Source organism: Prunus dulcis, chromosome 3 (genome assembly GCF_902201215.1).
Source record: "Prunus dulcis chromosome 3, ALMONDv2, whole genome shotgun sequence".
NCBI classification, from domain to species: domain Eukaryota; kingdom Viridiplantae; phylum Streptophyta; class Magnoliopsida; order Rosales; family Rosaceae; genus Prunus; species Prunus dulcis.
This window is the reverse complement of record NC_047652.1, coordinates 5,203,632-5,224,227: the sequence shown is the minus strand read 5'-3', so window position 1 is coordinate 5,224,227 and position 20,596 is coordinate 5,203,632. Positions and strand designations below refer to the sequence as shown.

At 34.3% G+C, this 20,596-nt stretch overlaps 4 protein-coding genes and 2 long non-coding RNA genes across 6 annotated transcripts; 5 read left to right on the top strand and 1 right to left on the bottom strand.

Annotated features, from left to right (window-relative positions):
* Positions 1-659: 659 nt before the first annotated feature.
* LOC117622890 (thionin-like protein 2) lies at positions 660-1,352 on the top strand. The gene is made up of 2 exons (XM_034353687.1): positions 660-1,028; positions 1,128-1,352. Exons 1-2 carry the CDS (start codon positions 749-751, stop codon positions 1,202-1,204), a joined length of 357 nt encoding a protein of 118 aa, XP_034209578.1. The 5' UTR covers positions 660-748; the 3' UTR covers positions 1,205-1,352.
* Positions 1,353-2,350: 998 nt separating this feature from the next.
* Positions 2,351-3,021, top strand: LOC117622390 (thionin-like protein 2). The gene is made up of 2 exons (XM_034353048.1): positions 2,351-2,746; positions 2,839-3,021. Exons 1-2 carry the CDS (start codon positions 2,458-2,460, stop codon positions 2,913-2,915), a joined length of 366 nt encoding a protein of 121 aa, XP_034208939.1. The 5' UTR covers positions 2,351-2,457; the 3' UTR covers positions 2,916-3,021.
* A 50-nt stretch (positions 3,022-3,071) lies between these two features.
* Positions 3,072-4,111, bottom strand: LOC117622391. The gene is made up of 2 exons (XR_004584980.1): positions 3,861-4,111; positions 3,072-3,563 (listed from the first exon to the last, which is right to left on the bottom strand). It is a non-coding gene; the product is annotated as an uncharacterized LOC117622391 (long non-coding RNA).
* Positions 4,112-5,640: 1,529 nt separating this feature from the next.
* On the top strand, positions 5,641-6,788 carry LOC117622656 (thionin-like protein 2). The gene is made up of 2 exons (XM_034353409.1): positions 5,641-5,990; positions 6,611-6,788. The coding sequence occupies exons 1-2, from the start codon at positions 5,708-5,710 to the stop codon at positions 6,691-6,693; spliced, it is 366 nt and encodes a 121-aa protein (XP_034209300.1). The 5' UTR covers positions 5,641-5,707; the 3' UTR covers positions 6,694-6,788.
* A 1,601-nt stretch (positions 6,789-8,389) lies between these two features.
* On the top strand, positions 8,390-9,356 carry LOC117622599 (thionin-like protein 2). Its single transcript, XM_034353334.1, has 2 exons — positions 8,390-8,869; positions 9,063-9,356. Exons 1-2 carry the CDS (start codon positions 8,575-8,577, stop codon positions 9,146-9,148), a joined length of 381 nt encoding a protein of 126 aa, XP_034209225.1. The 5' UTR covers positions 8,390-8,574; the 3' UTR covers positions 9,149-9,356.
* A 2,905-nt stretch (positions 9,357-12,261) lies between these two features.
* LOC117623066 lies at positions 12,262-13,081 on the top strand. Its single transcript, XR_004585070.1, has 2 exons — positions 12,262-12,619; positions 12,853-13,081. It is a non-coding gene; the product is annotated as an uncharacterized LOC117623066 (long non-coding RNA).
* The last annotated feature ends 7,515 nt before the right edge of the window (positions 13,082-20,596 follow it).

Below are 20,596 nucleotides of genomic sequence, written 5' to 3'. Positions count from 1 at the left end.
TATATATTTTCTAGAAATAAAAGTACAAATTAAATTATGTAAACCCACGCTAGTTCATAGCCCTATGAAATAATTTCCAATAAATTTAGCATATAACTAATACAAATTAAATGCAACAAAAGGTTAACACAAAAACAATGGAGAAAACCGCCAAGTAGACCACAAAACATACTTAAGAAAAATAATATTTCCATATTATTGAGTTTATTTACCCTTTTTTTTTTTGGGACTAAAAAGATATCTTCATATAAATAGGGGGGAAACTGCCAAAAAAACCACAAAACGAGGTCCCCAACCACAAGTGGAAACTGCAAGTTAATTGTGGAAACTACAAGTTAATGGGCTATATAAGTTTAATTTTATTTTTCTTCAAAAACCTTACATGAGCTACAATAGGTTTTAAAAAATTTCTTCAAAAAGCTACCTGGGTTGTAGCCCAGTGTAGTCTTGTATGTAGTTCTGTCCATGATTGAGTGGTCAAATGAAATTCTAGTATTTTTTGTAGAAATGACCTTTGAAATTATACTTTAAAAAAAGACGGTTCGAATGATCGAAATACAATACGAATGACCCTACAAGAGTGTCCCTCAAAATGAAAGGGACTATTTTTTTCAAGTCCATAAGAAATCAATAAAACTACCTTAATAGTCCTGAAATACTACAACATACCGAGTCTTTATAAATAGGGACAGAAATTTTAGGTTTGATTGGTTGTGATATATCTTGTGTTGTGAGCCAGAGACAAAAAATGGATAAGAAGGGAGTGATGTCTTTAGCGATCATCGCTTTCTTGGTGTTGGGCCAGTCCAACGTTACTAGAGCTGTTGAGAATCCACTGTGTTACGCCCAATGCCTCACTTGTCTCTACGGTGGCCCGTTGGCGACCCTTATATGCAGCGGTTTTTGCGCCGCAAACTGCATGACGGCAAGTCCTTCATTACGCAGTGTCCCAAAAGACAATCACTACTTCTGCAAGCTTGGTTGTGCTTCTTCCTTGTGTGCCAGTTTCATCACTAGAGAAAACCCAGGTATATGGTACTTCTAGGGTTTCAAGCCCTCCACTAGTCTCTTTTGTACAGATTTATTCAACTTTCCTTCAATTAATCTGAGTTCTCTTTTGCGTGCAGAGATTGCGAAAGTGGGTCGCTGTGCCGATTCTTGTTCAGAGAAATGCACCATGATGAATACCTTACCACCTAATTAGAACAAGGACTAGGGGGATTTGGTTAATTAATTATGATGTTATATATACTTTCACAAATGAGTGAAGTTTCTGCCAAGATATATATGTAAGCTAATTTTAAAATAAAAATATATGGAAGATAAATATTACCCTCATATGGATTGTTAAAGTGTGTTTGCAATTTTATTGTCTTGAATTTTGTGTGGGTAAAAGAACAACGGATTCATAATACAATCCTTGAACCAATTAAGCCCAATATTGTGGGAAAAAAAAAAAAAATTGTTTAGGCCCTTGTCATACCACCTCATCGTGCCAGAAAAACTGTGTAGCCCCTATGGCATACCACGTCATCATCTGGTATGACAAATCGTTGAAACAACAATAACAAATCGATAGGAAAAAAAAAAAAAAAAAAAAAAAAAAAGAGAGAAGAAGAATAACATGCATTAGAAAGAAACCCCATTGATTGTAATTGAGAAACAGAATTTTGAATTTGTCCAAATGTTTTTCTTTGGATTGCTAGACCCACCACCCATCATAAAGAAATGGCAAGATTTTTAAGATAAAAAGAGGTATTATTAAGTTGTAATTTGGATGATGTAGTCATTAAATAGTGCAACTAGTGCATTCCAAAGACAGGAAAATTGCATACCCAGGGGCCCCCCAAGGGTTTGAGGCTTCCCATTCATGATTATGAGTTTCAAACTTTTGGGCTCCGTACTTATTGTCAATTAATTTGAGTTGAATGCTCAAATTCTTCATTTTCAAGCTTTTAATATGTGAATTAAACGAGCTCTCAAGTCTTTCTCCTCTCCTCATACGTCCTTGTAGTTTATCATGATCACTATTTGACTAAAACACACGCATGCAAGATTTTTTACGTACTTTTTCTGTCCCGTATTTATGTATACTAAATTAAAGCTTACTCAGTATTGCCCATCTAACTTGGGGAGGGACACACACACCCATTGACTTACCATCATTCACTTATGTCTGAGTCACGGTTAATCTTCGACAATCCACATGTTACATGTACAGATCAGTAGATGTATAACAATGCATGTGGGCTTACATACATATACGAAGGCTTACGCATTATTCAGAGAAAACTAAATTAAAAAAAAATTAAAAAACCAATCTCTATAAATAGGAGTTCTATAGCTAGCCAGAACCTAGAGAGCTGCTATTTAGGTTTGAATTATATTATTTGTGACATCTTCTTCTTCTAATTACTAGCTTGATTTGAGCACAGAGATCTAGGGTTAAACTAAAAAATGGAGAAGAAGGGAGTGAATATGGGAGCAGCCATGGCTTCCTTGGTGTTGTTGGTCACGTTGATGGGGCGGTCCACTGCCGTCGACAATCCTGACTGCTACGCCAACTGCCTCCCTAAGTGTGTCAAAGGTAGCGTGTTTGGCACCATCACGTGTGCCGGCACGTGCATAGCGCAATGCTTGGCCATCAGCCCTTCTTTACTTAGTGTACCCAAAGACGATCACTACTTTTGTAAGCTCGGATGTGCTTCTTCCATGTGTGCCAGTTTGATCGATACAGAAAACCCAGGTAGCTAGCTACTCTTTTTTAAAAATTATTTAGTATTTTTATTACTTTTATGGATTTAACTTCTTTTAACTTGAGTTCTCTTTGGCACGCAGAGATGGGGAAAGTGGGCGACTGTGTGGATTCTTGCTCAGAGAAATGCAGCATAAGTAGTGCCTTACCACATAACTAAGAAGGATTTGGTTTCTTAATTATATATATACTTTCACAAATGTATGAAGTCTGCCCATATGATGTAAGGCTAAGTTGGAAATAAAAAAGAACAATCTTATGTGTTACTCGTGCAATTTCTGGTTGAGCGACTAAACTAACATCTTGATGGAGTGAATTGTAGAAAAAACCATTGATATTTCACAGATTAAATAAATACATATACAATAATATAAATAAATTAAGAGAGACTCCAATATAAGCTCATACAACTGATATCCCCTAGACACAAACCCATCTATCTATATAACTACGTCGAAAACCCAAACTCAAATTGTAATGCCCCCTAAAATGAAAGAGGTCATAATATTGTATCTATGTACATTAGTTGCCATTGTAGGTAAACAACGCATCTAAACTATCTAACCGTTTACAAAATACTCAGAACTACCGTTTCAAAACTTTTCAGTTTACCACCATTTCAGCCTTAATCGATTCCCTCCATTGAAACCACTGATTCTCCAACATTAGATTCCCCCAAATCCTCTAATGTCGTTCAAAATCTGGGTTCGCAGGCACATTCCTTTTATCAGCCCAGTTGTAAAGAGAATACGAGAATGACCGAAGCATTCGATTTCGGAACATTCGACAGGATCATATACAACAGAACCTGTTATCAGGTTATCAAAAAAAGCAAAAATAAAACCAGGTTTACAAAAAAACAAAAATCAAACCCATCTATTTTCGTGTAGGTAAACTAATACCCAGATACCCAGGTTTGCTCTGGTTTTGCTCTAGTTTGTATGTTGTAAGCCCATAACCAGGTTTTAAAAAACCAAAAATCAAACCCATCTTTTTCGTGTAGGTAAACTAATACCCAGATACCCAATTCTGCTCTGGTTTTGCTCTGGTTAGGACTAACAATGAACGGGGCTCCATGTACATAGAAGAGAAAGACGTTTTTTACCTGCAATTTGACGGCAGACCACTCACGCTTGCTAGTCAATGTCGAATGCTCTGGAATTTTCAAATGGAATTTCAATACCTGGAATTTCTTGAACTGCAACAGAAGAAACCCCTCAACCAAATTTCCATCTTTAGGAACCCTAATCAGAACACCAATCTCCAAACTAAAACCATAATCAAAACGTAGGACTAAGAAAATTAACCCCATAATCAAAATGGATAATTAATTGCAGGCACAAATTCTGGAGAGGATCACTACAATAAATAGGGGGACCAAAACTTCAAACACCAGCCTCTTACGCGCTGAATTGTAAATAAGGGTATTTTGGGAACTTAAAAATCATAATAAATCAGATATATTGCTTAATAAGGTAATTTGATGAGTTGGATCCTAGTAGTGGGTTTTGATTTATAAAAACAGGGTATTACTTATAGAAGCAAAAAGTGAAGGGTTCTAGATAAGTCAAATTGAATATGAAGGGGGTAAGACAAATTTGTTAATAAATTAATAATATCACGTAGCGGTTTCACGACCAAACCAAAAAATTCTCCATTTGAACACGTTATAGTTCGGAAAATAATTTGCATTAATAACATTAATTCCCGTAAAAGTGATAAAATTAGGCATGACCTTATTAAAAAGTAAAAAAAACAGAGATGAACTAAGAATATGCAATCGTACTTTATGCACAGATGAAAATGTATGGGATAGTTTGTCTTAAATCCTATAAGGTATTGAATTTTCTTGTGCTAGGGGTTTCATTTTGTAATTTCAGCTTCCGCATTCAAAAAAAAAAAACTTGCGACGAGAGCATATGTTAATTGATGGAAATGCAATCTTGCATGTCACCGAAGATTGGTTAGACTGTTGAGCAGTCTTGTTAAGACTCAGTCTGCTCTCTTAGGGCAGAAGTTAAATCTCAGTGTATATATAAGTGCATTTTGTTTTATCATCAAATATATATATATATATATATATATATATATATATATAAATAAGTACATTTGTAACAACACTTGTGCTACTCATTCAAACTAATAGAAAAAATAAAGACAAAAATTTTCTCAATCTTTCTTCTCTTTTTTCTTTCTATTCTTACGATGATAACCAGATGAGACATTAAAATTTTATACAAACAAAAATCATATTTTCCATACACCGGTATGTGTCAGAATAGAGACAAAATTTTCGAATATGTACAAATATATTATTCATTGAATCATTGGCTAGACTTACACTAATTATTTTTGATTTAGTGATTTTTCTCTTTCTAATAAAAAAAAAATCAATTTCAAATAACTCTTCTCTTATTAATTAGTAAAATAAACAAAATTTGCTTAACTTACCGTGTTATCATATTTACATGTTATGACAATCCTGAGAAGTATTCTTTTCTTAGTCCTAATTAATTTATTTGATATTTTCTTTTTTCTCACTAAAATCACACGTATTATTGCCTTATCAAATCAAGCGCACGCATTGACTTATAAGCCAACATAACAAACCACATGTACACCATTCACTTATGCATTTATGATCCCATACATGTACACCAACACCTCTTATGTTTGTGTTTAATTGAACCCCTCTACTTCTTCTTCTTCTTCTTCCTTTTCGGGAAAGAAGGCTTAAAGTCTAGAGAGAGGCAAGATGAGAGTTGAACTCTAACAACGCATGTGGAATTGTACTCTATATTAGCAAGACCTCGCAAATTGTATAAATAGGGGTAAAGAAGTGCAACCTCATGCTATCTAGGTTTTGAATAATTTTTCTGATAGATTTTATTGTGCAAAGCTAGAGAGAGAGAGAGAGAGAGAGAGAGACGCTTAAGAAAACTTTGTTAGAAAATGGAGAATAGAGTTATGTGTTTAGTGATGGGTTACTTGGTGTTAGGGTTTCTGGTGGCGCAGAGCAGTGCTGTTGACAATCCAGGATGCTACGGCAATTGCGTGGATAAATGTAGGAAAACCAAAGGCCTTTTTGGGGTTGCCGCATGTGGTGTTATATGCATAGCTGAATGTGCGTTCAACAGTCCTTCTTTACATAGTGTCCCCAAAAATAGTCACTACTTCTGCAAGATTGGATGTGCTTCTTCCTTGTGTGCCAGTTTATTGGATCAAGAAAACCCAGGTACAAATAATTTTCAAACTCAAATCATCCTCCATTTAGGTCATAATCGAATAAAATGATTTTGTTATCAACCCTCAAAGTTGGATTAGATTTTAATTTTGGTCTTTCGTTAATTAAGTAGATTATACATTCACATATATGCATTCGTTTGCACGTTACATGTATCTACGTGCATAATTATAATCATATACCTATTAACGAAAATCAAAATCTAATCTAATATATGAGCTTAGTGAGAAAAAAAAAAAAAAAAAAAAACCTATCGTATTAAAGAATGAGAATTCTAATGCCCCCTTTCTTTCATATAAGTTGGAAGAGTTTCCACTTTAGTTCAAACAATTACAACCACATCTCTAATGTTTTACATTAATTAGTCGGCAATAAGGCCAAATTCACATGTCTACCTATTCTTTGGACAGTTTGATGACGTGGCAACAACAAAAAAAGACCTAACATACGTCATAACCATAAAACGAAGTTACCAATTTGACCTTAATTAAAAACAAAATAAATTGCATGGGTCAAAATTGTAATTTGACCTAATTTGTCTTGCTCCTTTTAACATGAGTATTTTTAAATTTTTTTTGGGCCAAATAACATGAGTTATCTTTCGCGTGCAGATATTGAGAAAGTGGGCGGCTGTGTAGATTCTTGCTCAGACAGATGCGCCTCGAATACCTTCTTACCACCAAATAAGAACTAGGGTTTAGCTAATCATATTATGTAAGGCTAATTTGAAACTAAAATAATGAATTATGAATGATATATTATTTTGGATTGGCTCTGCTTCCAAAACTAGCTCTTATCTAAATGTTCACGGGTTGGCACGCTTCATAGTTAAAGTCTTTAATTTAAATAGAAAGAAAGAAAGAAAGAAAAAGGAGAAATGATCTAAAACGCTCCTGTATTATTTGTAAGTGGTCACATGGAAGGAATGGAAAGTTTGCACAAGTCCTGAAGGTAAGATGGATTAAAAGGGAGTCATGTCAGTTAGGCCGGCCCTGGGCATGGCCCCCAAATTTGGGGGGCCTCAAGATTCATATATGCTCTACATGGCCATGTTTGGTACGCCTTACTGAACTGGACTGTGTTAGATAACACTCGAAATCCATATTTGGTAATAGACGAGACTAACTTAAATGAGGTTATATAGTCCAACAGTGAAAAAAACACCTCACTCGCTCGTCTAATATAGTGAGCCTAGAAAGTAGTTCACTAAATAGCATGTTCGCTAAATAGAACACAGGAGTCCAACGCCTCTCTTTGAAAAATATCATAATTTTATTTGTTATCTTTTTATTATTGCTTTAAATCTTTGAATTGGGGGGTTTTTTTTTGGCAGCTTTTATTTATTTTTTAGGTCAAAATCCATAATTATATTTAAATTTTACAAGAATTATTTTGATATTGCATTTGGAAAATCAAACTATAATAATTTACAAATGTTTGATATTCTTTTGATATTGAAACAAGTTTAATAATTCATGATGTGCTGCTTTCTTTATCGAAAGCAATTTTTACCTTGTCAAATTATATTTTTCAGTTTGAAGTCAAAAGTCAAATATACAAAAATTATACATATATATATATATTTTTTAATTATTGTTTTACTTGGTCCATGAAAAACCTAGAATTTTATAAAGTGAGCTTAGCTCCTTAGCTCCATAAAAAAAATATTTGTAGTAGTCTTGGGGCAAGGCTAGGAAGCAACTAGGATTAATCTTGAGAAGCCAAAAAAAATAAAAAAATTCAGAATTTTATTCTTCATTAAAAAAAAATCAGAATTTTATTTGTTTTCTTTTTTATTAGTGTTTCAAATCTTTGAATTTCTTTCCAGCATTTATTTATTTTTAGGTCAAAATTGTTAATTAAATATTACAAATTTTTTTTTTTTAGTATAAAAGCGGAAGGCCTCATTTTAATTTATATCCGGAACCACCCAAAAGTCAAGACCGGCTATAGAGGACTCCAATCCGTAACTTATTGAAGTCCTAATGTGTGGTATTAATTAGAACACTCACGGATTAATATTTATTGTATAGTATTAATAAATAAATAAATATATATATATATATGTGTTAATAATATGAGTGATTTGTTAGTGTCACTGAAAAAATCACTCCCTTACTGGCCTTCTACTTGCCCTTGTTGCATTTGTAAACTGAATTTCTTTAGAATTGCTCTGTTATCGTCCAGGTTAGGGTTGGATGTAAGGCCGGAGGCCTATTCTATAATGTGTGCTATTGTATTGTGCATTCTGTTGATTGGGAAAAGTTCGTTTTTCAGAGGAGACTTTGCCGAAATTTCAGCAGAAAGTCTCGAGCCTCCTTCTTTTTTTTTTTTTTTTTTTCCAAAAAAGAGGATATTTTTAATAAGTGGACCTGATGTCGGAAGAAATTCGGAGCGGGTCCTTTCAAACAATTATGCCAACATAGTTACCTGGCTGCTGTCTCTACCGGTTCTATCCAGACTGTCCACATATAAACCAAGCTATTATAAATAGGGGAAGAGACATGTGCTCTGCCATTTAGCTATAAGTTTCATTTGTCATTTCTTGGTTCGGTCGGCAGAGAGAATTAGATCGATGATGGATAAGAAGGAATTGAGGTCACTGGCGGTCGCTTATTTGGTGCTGGGGATGATGCTTGTGGGTCAGTCCACTGCTTCTTTCGAAAGCTGCTATGGGAGCTGCTTCATCCTCTGTGTCATCATTCCTAACAACACGGTTGGCTCATGCACCCTTGAATGCTTGAAAGATTGCATCATTCCAACCCCTCCTTTAGGTCAGAGTAATATCCAAAACCACAATCAGTATAACTTCTGCAAGCTTGGATGTGCTTCTACCTTGTGTTCCAATTTCAGCACTAAACAAAACCCAGGTACGAAATCATTCTTCCTTATCACCGGTTGTATATGTAATCGTATGTTTATTAATGAAAGAGATAGACACATAATTATATACAATTGATGATTGTAGGTTAAAATGAAAATTCCACTTCCCTTGTCTATGGATTTAATTTGTTTGTTCTTCATGTTTATTTGTTTTAATTTGGGTTCTTTTTCTGAGTGTAGAGGTAGAGAAAGTGAGCGGCTGCGTGGATTCTTGCTCAGGGAGATGTAAAATCAAGAATACCTCACCGCCTAAGAAGAATTTATGATTACTTTTATAAGTAAATGTTTATTCTTGATAAACTAATCATATTATGGGAGGCTAATTTAGTATTAAAAACCAAGCAATATATAAACATTAGTTTGTGGCCTTAGTTGTATGATATGATTTGCCTTGGACTTGGACTGGGTCTCTTCTATTTCAAAAGTGATAAGGTTCACGGGTTTGCTTTCTCGTGAGTGTGGGGCTTTGAATTATTGTTTTCTTTTGGCCCCCCAAAATACTGAATTTACCGACATCCTGAGGAAAAAAAAACACCCCCAAAATAGTGACAAAATGATAGCATGTGAGGATGCAGAGCTTCCAAAAGCTTACAAATAGTGCTCAGATTGAATATTTGATTAAACCCAGCCAATTGCATTCTTAAATACAAGGGTGATAAATCCCCGTCCTTGCTGAGTAGGCCGTCCACGTGACACGTTCGTCAATGCATGTCAAGAAACATTGATACCCTCTTTGTTTTTTTAATTGCTTACTCTAAAAGAGTCTAGACTCGTGAAAGGGCAAACCATACTCAAATATTAATACTAAAATATTTAAACAACCTTGCCCTCATACTTATATACAAAAGACACACTCAGCCTCTTATATTACTAGCATGTTTTACTAATTCGTAATTGAATTAGAAGAAATTGAATTGAAAATGAATTGAATTGAGGAGGAGTTGGATTGAAGAGAATTAGATCCTAGATTCCTACTGAAGTTGTTTACTAAACTAAATTGATTGAGAGGAGTTAGATTCCAGATTTTTATTGAAGTTGTTTACTAAATTATATGAAATAGAGGTAAGAGTAGTACTAATTATTAAAATATCCTCGCTGTTAGGTTAAAGTAGATAATAAATTTGAAAATTTGAAAATTGTGTGAGGATATAATAGGTGAAAAAGATAAATTCCTAATAGGTTAGTTCTCCATGAATTAGAATTCAATTCCTAAGTTTGTACGAACCCCACTTACTTTTCAATTCCTTGATGTGAAGTAAACGCAGGAATTCTCCATAAGTGAAATTCAATTCTTGATGAGAATTCCAATTCCTGATTAGTAAACACACCATACATGTAATTAAGCTAGACTGTAATTATTTTGACTTTTCTTAATTCCCCATCTTGTGTACTAAATTAAAGCAATATTGAGATAATTAGGCTCATTATTATGGCGATGATTAGATTATGTAGTGTGTGGTAATTATTGTTGCTGTTTTAGCTGAAATTAGAACACAAGGTGATGATAAAATCTCCGCAAATCCATCGATGGTTCCCTTCATCTTATCTTGTGATCATGATAGTTTGCTTCCCGCGAAAGAAAGCATGCTGCCATAAAATGTGCTTGCTTACGTGTTGATTCATGATTTAATGAAAGAGAATTTTGTGATTTGTGCCAATGTTTACAGCAAAGAAACCAAATTATAATTAAAAAAAACTCTAACATCTAAAGCTTATATAAAAAAGAAAAATGCTAGCAACCTTCTTTTTTGGAACTTCTCCCTTTTTTATTTGACATGTGTCATTCTTCTTACACTTAAAACAATGTCATTAATATATTATACAAGTTAACTTTTGCTTTCCAAGTTTATCCTTATTAAATGTATTCAATTTATCTAAAACAATTTCACAACTTTCTTACCATAATTTTTTTATTATTTTAAACGTCAATTATTTTTTTTAAAGAAAATGTCAGTTTTTTTTCAAAAAAGAGGAAATGTTTTTTTTTTTTTAAACGCAAAGGACTTTTTTTTTTCCTTGTGTTAAAATTAAAAAAAAAAACCCAAACATTTCCTCTTAAAAGCAAATATTTTCTTTATATAAAAAAAAATTAATGTTAGAAAAAAATTAATAAGATGGTAAGAAAGTTGTGAATTTTTTTTTGGATAAATTGAATACATTTAATAAGAGTAAACTTGGAAAGGTCTTTGGCCATGGAGATGTAGAGAAAGATTCATAAATACTATCAGCATGGAAGGTCTTTGGGCATGGATAGCCATTACATAATGTAATTTATGTCATAGGTTTGATTATCTATCTATTCAGATAAACTTTGTTGGAAAACCATCAGCACGTGAGTCTTTGAACTGCCATGAATTCGCATGTGTTGACAAAAGAACCATCGGAAACACGTTCTTTTTTTGGGGTCTATTTCATCTTGGTCTGGATTGTGGGTATTGATGAGGTTTTACAATAAATGAATCAAGCCAACAAAAATTCCTGGTTCTGCCATTGACTTTGGGCGGTGAGAAGGTGTTGGTTTGGCCATACAATTTTCCACAAGGGTTTGATGGGTGACTTTAACGGCAATATCAAACGAAAGTGTTTTTTTTTTTTTTTTGGGTCTGGAAAACGAATGTTAGTTCCTCGTTTTCTTTTAGTAGCTTTGTCTAGGTGTCGTCACATCATTTGTCCGAACCACCAGCTGGCAAATGCCATGTGGTATATCATGTAGGCATGTACCGCACCCATAATGATAATGCTTTTCTTTTTCAGGGTATTTTTATCACTGTGCTGCTTGAAAGGAAAGAAATGGAGGAAGTGATGGGTTGGGAAGATAAAATATATAATTAAATAACAAATTTACCATTAGAAATGGCTCACTCACATGCATTTCATATGGCTATATTAAAGTGGGAATAATTTAGGGGACACAGCCAACTCATGACACCAATTTATTTATCAATTTTTAATTACCAATTAATGTGGCGAATACCATGACAATTCATATTATATGAATTATTGATCAAAATTACCCTATTAGATGGAAAGTTCATAGAGCTCAAAGTCAAATTGGAAATCCAAAAGTCAAATATAGAAAATCTAATGGGAAAACTGGAACACGGCAATAGTTTATGGAAAGTTCATAGAGATCAAATTCAAATTGAAAATCTAAAAGTCAAATATAGAAAATCTAATGGGAAAACTACTGCTAAATTTTTTACTTGTCCAAAAATTCTAACATGGGATTGAAAACTCCAAAAGGAAAGGAAAAATCGAAATTGAGTTTTTATTAATGTATAGAAATCAAGTGGCCGGTATTTAAAGTCACATATGGTATTGATTAATCTAGCTATGAATATATATATATACCATATTCAGTATACCCACCTAGCCTACATAAACCCTTTAAAGACAATACAAAGCTTGTCATTCAGCAAATTCAGAGTTTAGCTAGGTGTTTGCTAGAAGAGAGAGAATGGAAGCCAAACAAGTTAGGTGCGCAGTGCTGGTTTGTCTAGTGCTGGGATTGGTCATGGGGCAGTCCACAGCTCAACTATTCCAACTGTGCTATGGTGCTTGCTTTGGCATCTGCATTGTCAATGACCACAATCCTCTCAAATGTGGGATTCGCTGCTTGAAAAAGTGCATCCTAACTCCTGAACCTTCGGACGGCCACCAAACAAATTCTCTCCACTTCTGCAAGCTTGGTTGTGCCACCTCTTTGTGCACTAATATCAGCACCAAAGATAATCCAAGTAATTTCATTTCTCTCTCTATTTTGTGACCGTAATATCACCCTGGTGGTAACAAGCTTATATTTTATGGCATAATATCAATAAATATACATATTTCATAACATAAGTGAACTAATAACACCACGTACGTGATGATATTATACGTACAGTCACTAAAATTTTACTCTTTTGTGTGTTTGTTTTGTGACGTATGTATTGGACTGACGCTTTGTCTTAAATTTTTTTTTTCTCAGATGAAGAAAAGGTGAAGAATTGTGTGGATTCTTGCTCGGGAACATGCACCAATGCTCAGGCTTCAACAAAGAACTAAAGAGTGATCACGTGAATAGAATTATGCAACATGTGGTTGTAGTAATTCTTAACAAATCTTATTATTCATAATGGAATTTGATTGCTTTTATGTAGTGATTTCAGCCAAAATGAATTGTGTGGCTGGGCAATGCAATAGAAAATATGCATGTTCTAGAGTTCTATATTATTGGTTGTAAGGATGAGAATCTGAAATAAATTTTGCCCTTAAGTTATGACAATCATAAGATCAATTTTACTTTTTACTTTCATTTTTTTTAAATTAAAAAAGAAAGTCATCAGATCAGTCAATCCCCATGCAAGCCAACATTCCTTGAACTGCTTAGACAATTTTACATGTTTTTAAAATCAGATGCACCCAACAATCATTTGTTTTCCGAAAGACCTTAGAGAGCGAGGATATGAACTTGAAAATTGGAGTGGGGAAACATGAAGTCTGACCCCGACTCATAGAATCCGTTGAAAAAAAGAAAGTCCTCAATAAAATTAGGAGTACCTCAAACCACACTAACGATCATTTGTATTAGTTTATAATATGAGGTTTAATCTATATATATAGCAAAAAGTCGAGATTGATGAAACATTCAAAATACCAGAAAATGTAATTAGTTATGCAAACATTAAGAATTGAAATTATTAATTAAATGAGGATAATATGGTAAATTCACACTTTTTCATATTAAAACAAAATTAGATAATAGGTCTTATTTTTATGGAACACAACTACCCATTATTTTTTTAAATTCTAAAATAATTTAAATTTTTTTTTAAAAAAAAATCACTCACAATTGCGGAAGCGCGTGTGGAGAGGCTAGTAGTTAATTAAGTAAATATAGATTGTTTGGGCAAAAGAAAAAAGCAACCCAGGTAAATAGTCTAGCGGTTTACACAATTTTAGGCCCCAAAAATTTTAGCCATGTAATGATATGTGCCAAGCACAGTTGGTTTTACCAAGCCTAGTACGATTCTCTTAACAGAAAATGATAAAAAAAAGTCCTTCACACAAGACAAAATGTTAAAATGGTCCAGTCCTTCAGAAATTGGACAAATCAGTCCAGTTACTGTCGGATGGTGACCCGAGAGTTGTTAATGTTACTCTCCGTGAGTGACTTAAGAGTTTATTTCATCCCATTGTCGTACAATGATTCGACTGATTTGTACAATTTTTGAAAAACTGGACTATTTTATCTTGGTGCCCTCTTATTTATCCTTATATGGTAAAGCCCTTTCTCTGTAATGGTGTGATAGCCTTTTGGGCTTCTCTTACAAATTTATGAATATGATATTTGAGCTTTTGGTTTCTAACAAGCAAATTTTTCCTTTTATTTTTCTTTTTGCAAGTCTTAAATGGTTGAAAGTTATATACCCATCAATATAATCCAATGATTATCTTATTTAATATATTTTTGACTAAAAGTGATGCTATTTCGACCTACATATCCTATTTTTTCATCCACTTTAAGAATAAAGTGGGTGAAAAGACAAGATTGTATTTTTTTTCAAATTACATGTTGGGTGGGGAAATAGGACATGCGGATGGAAATAGCAGCACTCTTAACTAAAGGTGCTTTTTATGCTTAAAAATATTAAGAAATTATTTCACTTTGTAAAAACGAGTAAGTTATTCCAATAATTAGAAGTTCTTTATATATATGTAATGTCTTTATAATTATTGGAAAAAAAAAATTGTGTGAGTAGAATTGTATTTTTGCATAAAACCCTTAAAATCTCGAGACTGATTATAGTGACAAATTTCATTTCTCATTATTTCGACTTTCATTTTATCAATCTAAGTGGAAAGTGGAAAGTGGAAAGTTTTAAAACCAAAAATTAACATTTAAATTGTATCGATATGAAGAGGGATAAGAATAATACTAGTCTTACCATATTTTTATACCACAATTTTATATTACATAATGTGACAGCTGATGTGTACATACCACATAAACTAATTAAGAAAATTTGAAAAGAAAAAAAAGAGTAGTGGAAAATAGAACCACAGCCACCCATCAGAACCCAACATCCCCACACACCCTACCCGATAGCAAACCCACATACCCACCCCCTTCTCACACCACCAACTCTCCCTCCCTCTCCCCACCCTCTCTCTTCCTCTCCCTCCCTCTCCCCACCCTCTCTCTCCCTCTCCCCACCCTCTCTCTCCCACACACTCATTCTCTGCACTCTCTGGCATTTCAGAGAAGGTCATGTTTGGACCAATTAGTATAGCCGCGCGGCTATACCGTTGAAATATATTCAAATATTTAATTCGTATAGCTGCAAGGCTATACTGTTCACTGTTGAAATATATTCAAATATTTAATTAGTATAGCCGCCCGGCTATACTCTTTAAATTATTCAAATATTTAATCACCATCAATACCCAAAATCCACAGACGGTGTTTCACTCCACACAAATCACCAAAAAGGCCAAGTCTGTAACTTTAGAGCATCCACAATGGGCTCCCTAAACCACTTCCTTAGACAAATTTTAGGGAGGAATTGTAAAAATGCAACTCCAACCATACTCCCTATCCACCTCCTCAAATAGGGAGTCCTCTAAGAACTCTTAAATCTGAGGAGAGAGAAAGGACTCCTAGTGGCTCCCTATAATTTAATGTTGCTTTATTTAATGAGTATTTCAAACCTTTATTTAATGCTAACTATTTTTTATTTTATTTTTTAATAGAGATGGACCAATCAAAAAAGAGTTATAGCATTTATGACTCTCTAAATTAGGGAGTATGGTTGGAATTGAAATTTTTTAGAGAGCTCCTAAAATAACTTTATTATATTTTTAGCTAAATTTTTGACTTTGGACCCCATGCGAGGGAAACACTTCAACACTTGCCTGAAAGCAGAGAAATAGGCAAACTTTACCGCCAACAAGTCTCAAGGGCTCTCTCTCTCTTGTCTAATTTTCGTATATTTAAAAGGTATAGCCGCACGGCTATACGTTTTAAAATTATTTGAATATTTTAATAAGGCTGTATATTTGAATATATAAATAGTATAGCCGGGCGGCTATACTGTTGAAATATATTGGAATATTACACTTGCTGCCATCGCCTCTCACTCTGTTGGGCAACTCCAGTCTCTCCAGTCCAGTAAGCACAAGACACTCACCTCACTCTCTGCCCACTGCCCAAGGTAATAATAACCCTACATTTAGTTGCTCAGTTCGTTCGTTGATAACCCAATTAAGCCAAGTGATCTGATCTCTGGTTTTGCAATTCAAGTTTTGTTGTTTTGTTTGAAGGTGTGTGTTTGGTTGGTTTAGGGTTGATAAGGTGGAAGAGAACCCACAATTGACACAGGCGATTGGAGGAGTCAAATTCACGACAAGAAATTGTGAACAAAATGTAAGTATGTTTAAGAAAGAAAAGCTAGAAGAATTGATGGGCCTTCTAAAATTAAAAAATGAGTTGAGATTCCATGGCGGTATACTTCAGTTAAATTAAAAAATGTAAGTATGTTTTTCTTACATTCCATGGCTGTCATCCTCAATCAATCTTTTAAAAGCACCCATCATTTAATTTTCTTTCACTCAAAAACTTCTTGTTTTACCACCAATTCCCATAGAATAGAACCACCCCATCCGCACGGTGCACCACCCGTGGAATGAGTGTGGTTTGGCGTTTGTCTGGGCCTTCCCCTTGTTACATGAGGTATTTTTCCCGTTTGTGGCTGGATTGCTCCTCAGACCCAAGCCATATGAATGGGCACCTTGACTTTTTTTTTTCCGCTGCCAACGACCAAGCTTGCCTCCTCACTCACGTCTGTGGGTACTGCCATGAGAGGAGGTTACATTCACTTCTTGAGATGTAGCATTCACTTTTGGGAAATTTCAAGGGGTAAGGCCCCCTCAACCAAATGAAAATTACATTTTGATGATCAAACCCGTAATTGGTGCATTACACAAAAAAATTCACTGCATTGAGAAGTTATAAAATTTTCAGTTATTAGATGGAGTTTTGAATTTAAGATATCTTCCATCACTCATTTCATGTTGTTTGAGCTAACGTTCCGTTTGAGATTGCTTTTTTTGGCCAAAAATTTACTTCACTTTAAAGTTAAGCATTTTAAGGTGTTTAGTAAAAATAAAATATCCCGATTATTTTAAAAGCAGTAGCCTTTTGACAGCAGCTTTTAAAAGCAGGCTCTAGGTTGCTTTTCAAAGCTGCTTTTAAAAGAAGCAGAGATGAGCCTTTAATGCATATTTTTAATTCCCAAAATACCATAATTAATTTTTAAAAATGACACCACCTCTACCTCCTCATCCAACTCCACCACCTTCACTACCACCTCCACCACCACCGCCACCACCACATCCTCCTCCTCCGCCACCTCCACCACCTCCGCCACCACCTCCTCCTTTTCAACCTCCACCACCACCACCACCTCCACCTCCACTTCCACAACCACCATCATCACCACCACCACCTTCACCTCCATCTCTTTCACCACGACCTTCATCACCTCCACCACTACCACCATATGATTAGCGCATAACGCTTCAACATCATGTCTATTTTAGTTATTATTCACAGTTACAACAGTTTTATATTAAATTTGATACATGGCTCCAGGTTTCTTTTATATTAGGTAAAAATGTGGTACATGGCTCCAGGTTTCTTTTATATTAGGTAAAAATTTGGTGCATGCACCCTTCACCTTACATAAGACCTTCTAGGAGCAAGGGAGGTTTGCCACTCAGCATTCAATGGTAGCTAGCTAGGTCTTTGATGAGAGAGAAATGGAGACCAAAATCGTTAGGTTTGCAATGGTGGCTTGTTTGGTGCCGGGATTGTTTGCTAGCCAGCAATTATGGACTCATAGGTATGGACTTCCCATGTATGAGGAAAGCATTTATTAATGCAAATATTTATGACCAACTTACCCCAATTCTATTTTTAAAATAACAAAAAAACACTTCTTATTTTTTCCCTTATAATAATTATAAAAAAAAAGGTTGAGGGTATTGTTGAAAAACTGAATAATTTTTCATTCATAATACTGCACAAATCAAACACAGGAATGAGATAAAATGACATTTCTTGATCACCCATTTCCCAACGTTTCCAAACATGAAAAAGAAAAAGAAATACTTTTATTACCACCCATCGGGGACGGGCTTTTCACTATACACGGGTCCAGGAGCGTGACAGTCTCCAAAGCTCATTTATTGCAAATGTCCAATATCACTCATATTTCTAGAATTCGTTCTTATATTACAGCAATTATATAAGGAAGATGTATTGAAGACACAGTCATTAAGGAATACAATCTTATCATCAATATTAAATTGAAATTTAAGCATATTCTAATGTGTGGCATATACCAAGTTTCATAAATGGTATTTTCAACATTTTCTACTTGATGTTCCCACCAACACTATATAAACCCTTCTAGGAGCATGGGAGCTTTACCATTCAGAATTGAGTCAATTATAGATTAATAACTAAGTGCTTGATATAAGAGAAATGGAGAGCAAAATGCTTAGGTCTGCTGTGGTCGTTTGTTTCTTGTTGGGGCTGCTCATAGGCCAGTCCCAAGCAACTTTCCAAGAATGTTATGCTGGTTGCATGCTTGTATGTTTTATCAAACAACACAAGATTGGCTGCTTTGCAAAATGTCTGAAATCCTGCTTCGTAATTCCTACGGACATCCAAGCAAAACCCGAACACTACTGCAAGCTTGGTTGTGCTACATCTTTGTGTTCCAATATTAGCACAAAAGATAATATTAGTACGTAATCTCTCTCTCTCTATATATATATATATATATATATATATCTCTCTCTCTCTCTCTTTCTCTCTCTATAAGTTCATTAAACTTGGATTACACTCTTTTTGCACTAAATTTTGATCCTACATTTTTAATAACGGTATTAGCTAAATTTATAGTTCGGTTCAGTCACATTTGTATTAGAAATGTAGTGCATAATATGTTACAAAATGTGGGATTTTACTCATTTGGCTCATCTTTTGTTTTTTAATTTTTGTTTTCAGATGAAGACAAAGTAAACGCTTGCGTGGATTCTTGCTCCGGGCCTTGCTCCAAGTCTTACGTGTCAGCAAAGAACTAAGCTTGGTTTACAATTGTTGAAATGGCATGTCCCTCATTTTGTACTTCCAAATAAGAACAAATAAAAATGAGATGTTGTGAGATAGTATACCTCTTATATTCTAGACATAGACTCACCTATTTATTAACTTTTATAAAAAAAACTCAAATTTGAATGTAGGTTAATAATTAGTGTTATAAAATATTTACACACTATGGCATTAAATCTATGTACCAAATTTGAGTTTCAAATGATGTGGCATGCACCACATCATTATATATTAATTAATTAAAACATATATTTAACAGTTATTAAAAATTTATTTTAACACAAATTAGAAAAATTAGGTTAACTTAAAAGTCGCCACTGCACAACATCCATGTTTTACCACCACCAATCCTCCCTCTGCCGCACAACTGCACTGCTCCTAACCATAAGAACACCTATGTGGCTCTCCAACCCAGACGCACCTCACTGCCACTGCATCCAATATCATGTGAATAACAAAGAGTTTTATATATTTAATACCAATATCAATAGTAGAAAGGAATTCTCTCATTTCTGGATTATTCCATCCCAACTCTTGGTTTTGGGCTTCATACCAAAAGAAAAGAAAACTCTTGGTTTTGGGCTCCTAGCTTTGAGACTTGAACACCCAACTGTTCGCCAAAAAAAAATAATAATAACTAGTTTTGCTGATATATGAGGAATTGGATATCTTATAGTCTAGTGATGAGGGCAGTGCGGCTGGGTTGGGGAGCCAGCCACAATGGTGGTCTAGTAGTGAAGAAAGATTTTCATGTAACGGGGATATCACTTTTTGCTATCTTCAGCTATTAACGCAATGACACGTGAGATAATTTTTTTATGTGTCATTGTGTAATTAGTTGAGGATAGCAAAACAATATTATATCTGTTACAAGTAAATTTTTCTACTAGTAGTGAGGGGCAATGAGGTTGTGCGGCAGGCAGCACAAACGGGGGAGGGTTGGTGGTGGTAAAGCCATGGTGTTGTGCGGTGGACTTTTAAGTTAACTAAAAAAGTATTTTTCCTAATTTGTGTTAAAATAAAATGTTAATTACTATCAAGTACATGTGTCAATTTTAATTAACATATGATGATGTGGCACATACCATGCCATTTGGAACTCAAAATGGTACATAAATTTGATGTCCATATTATTTTCCTATACATATAATACATATGTACAACAATAATAATATTATAGCTAAACAAACAATGAAAATATGCCACATACAAATTAATCTTTTTACCTAAAAAGTATTGATTAGGTAATTTTTCATCGGAAAATTATGGTGATATATGCTCCCCAAAAAAAAAAAAAACCCAACGTATCTAATACGTGACTAAATAGATAGGTACATAGTTTGAATTTAAAAGAATGGGCACATTAATCTATAAATGACAATTAAATTAAAGAGAATTTGTAAGAATTGATGGAATGAAATTGAATATATTCAAAAAAGGAAAAATCCCACACCAAAAGAAGACAGATGAATTGTAAAAGAAACAAACAAAAACATTAAATGCCACCAATTTGGAAAAAATAATCACATATTAGGTACATAATAATGTCATC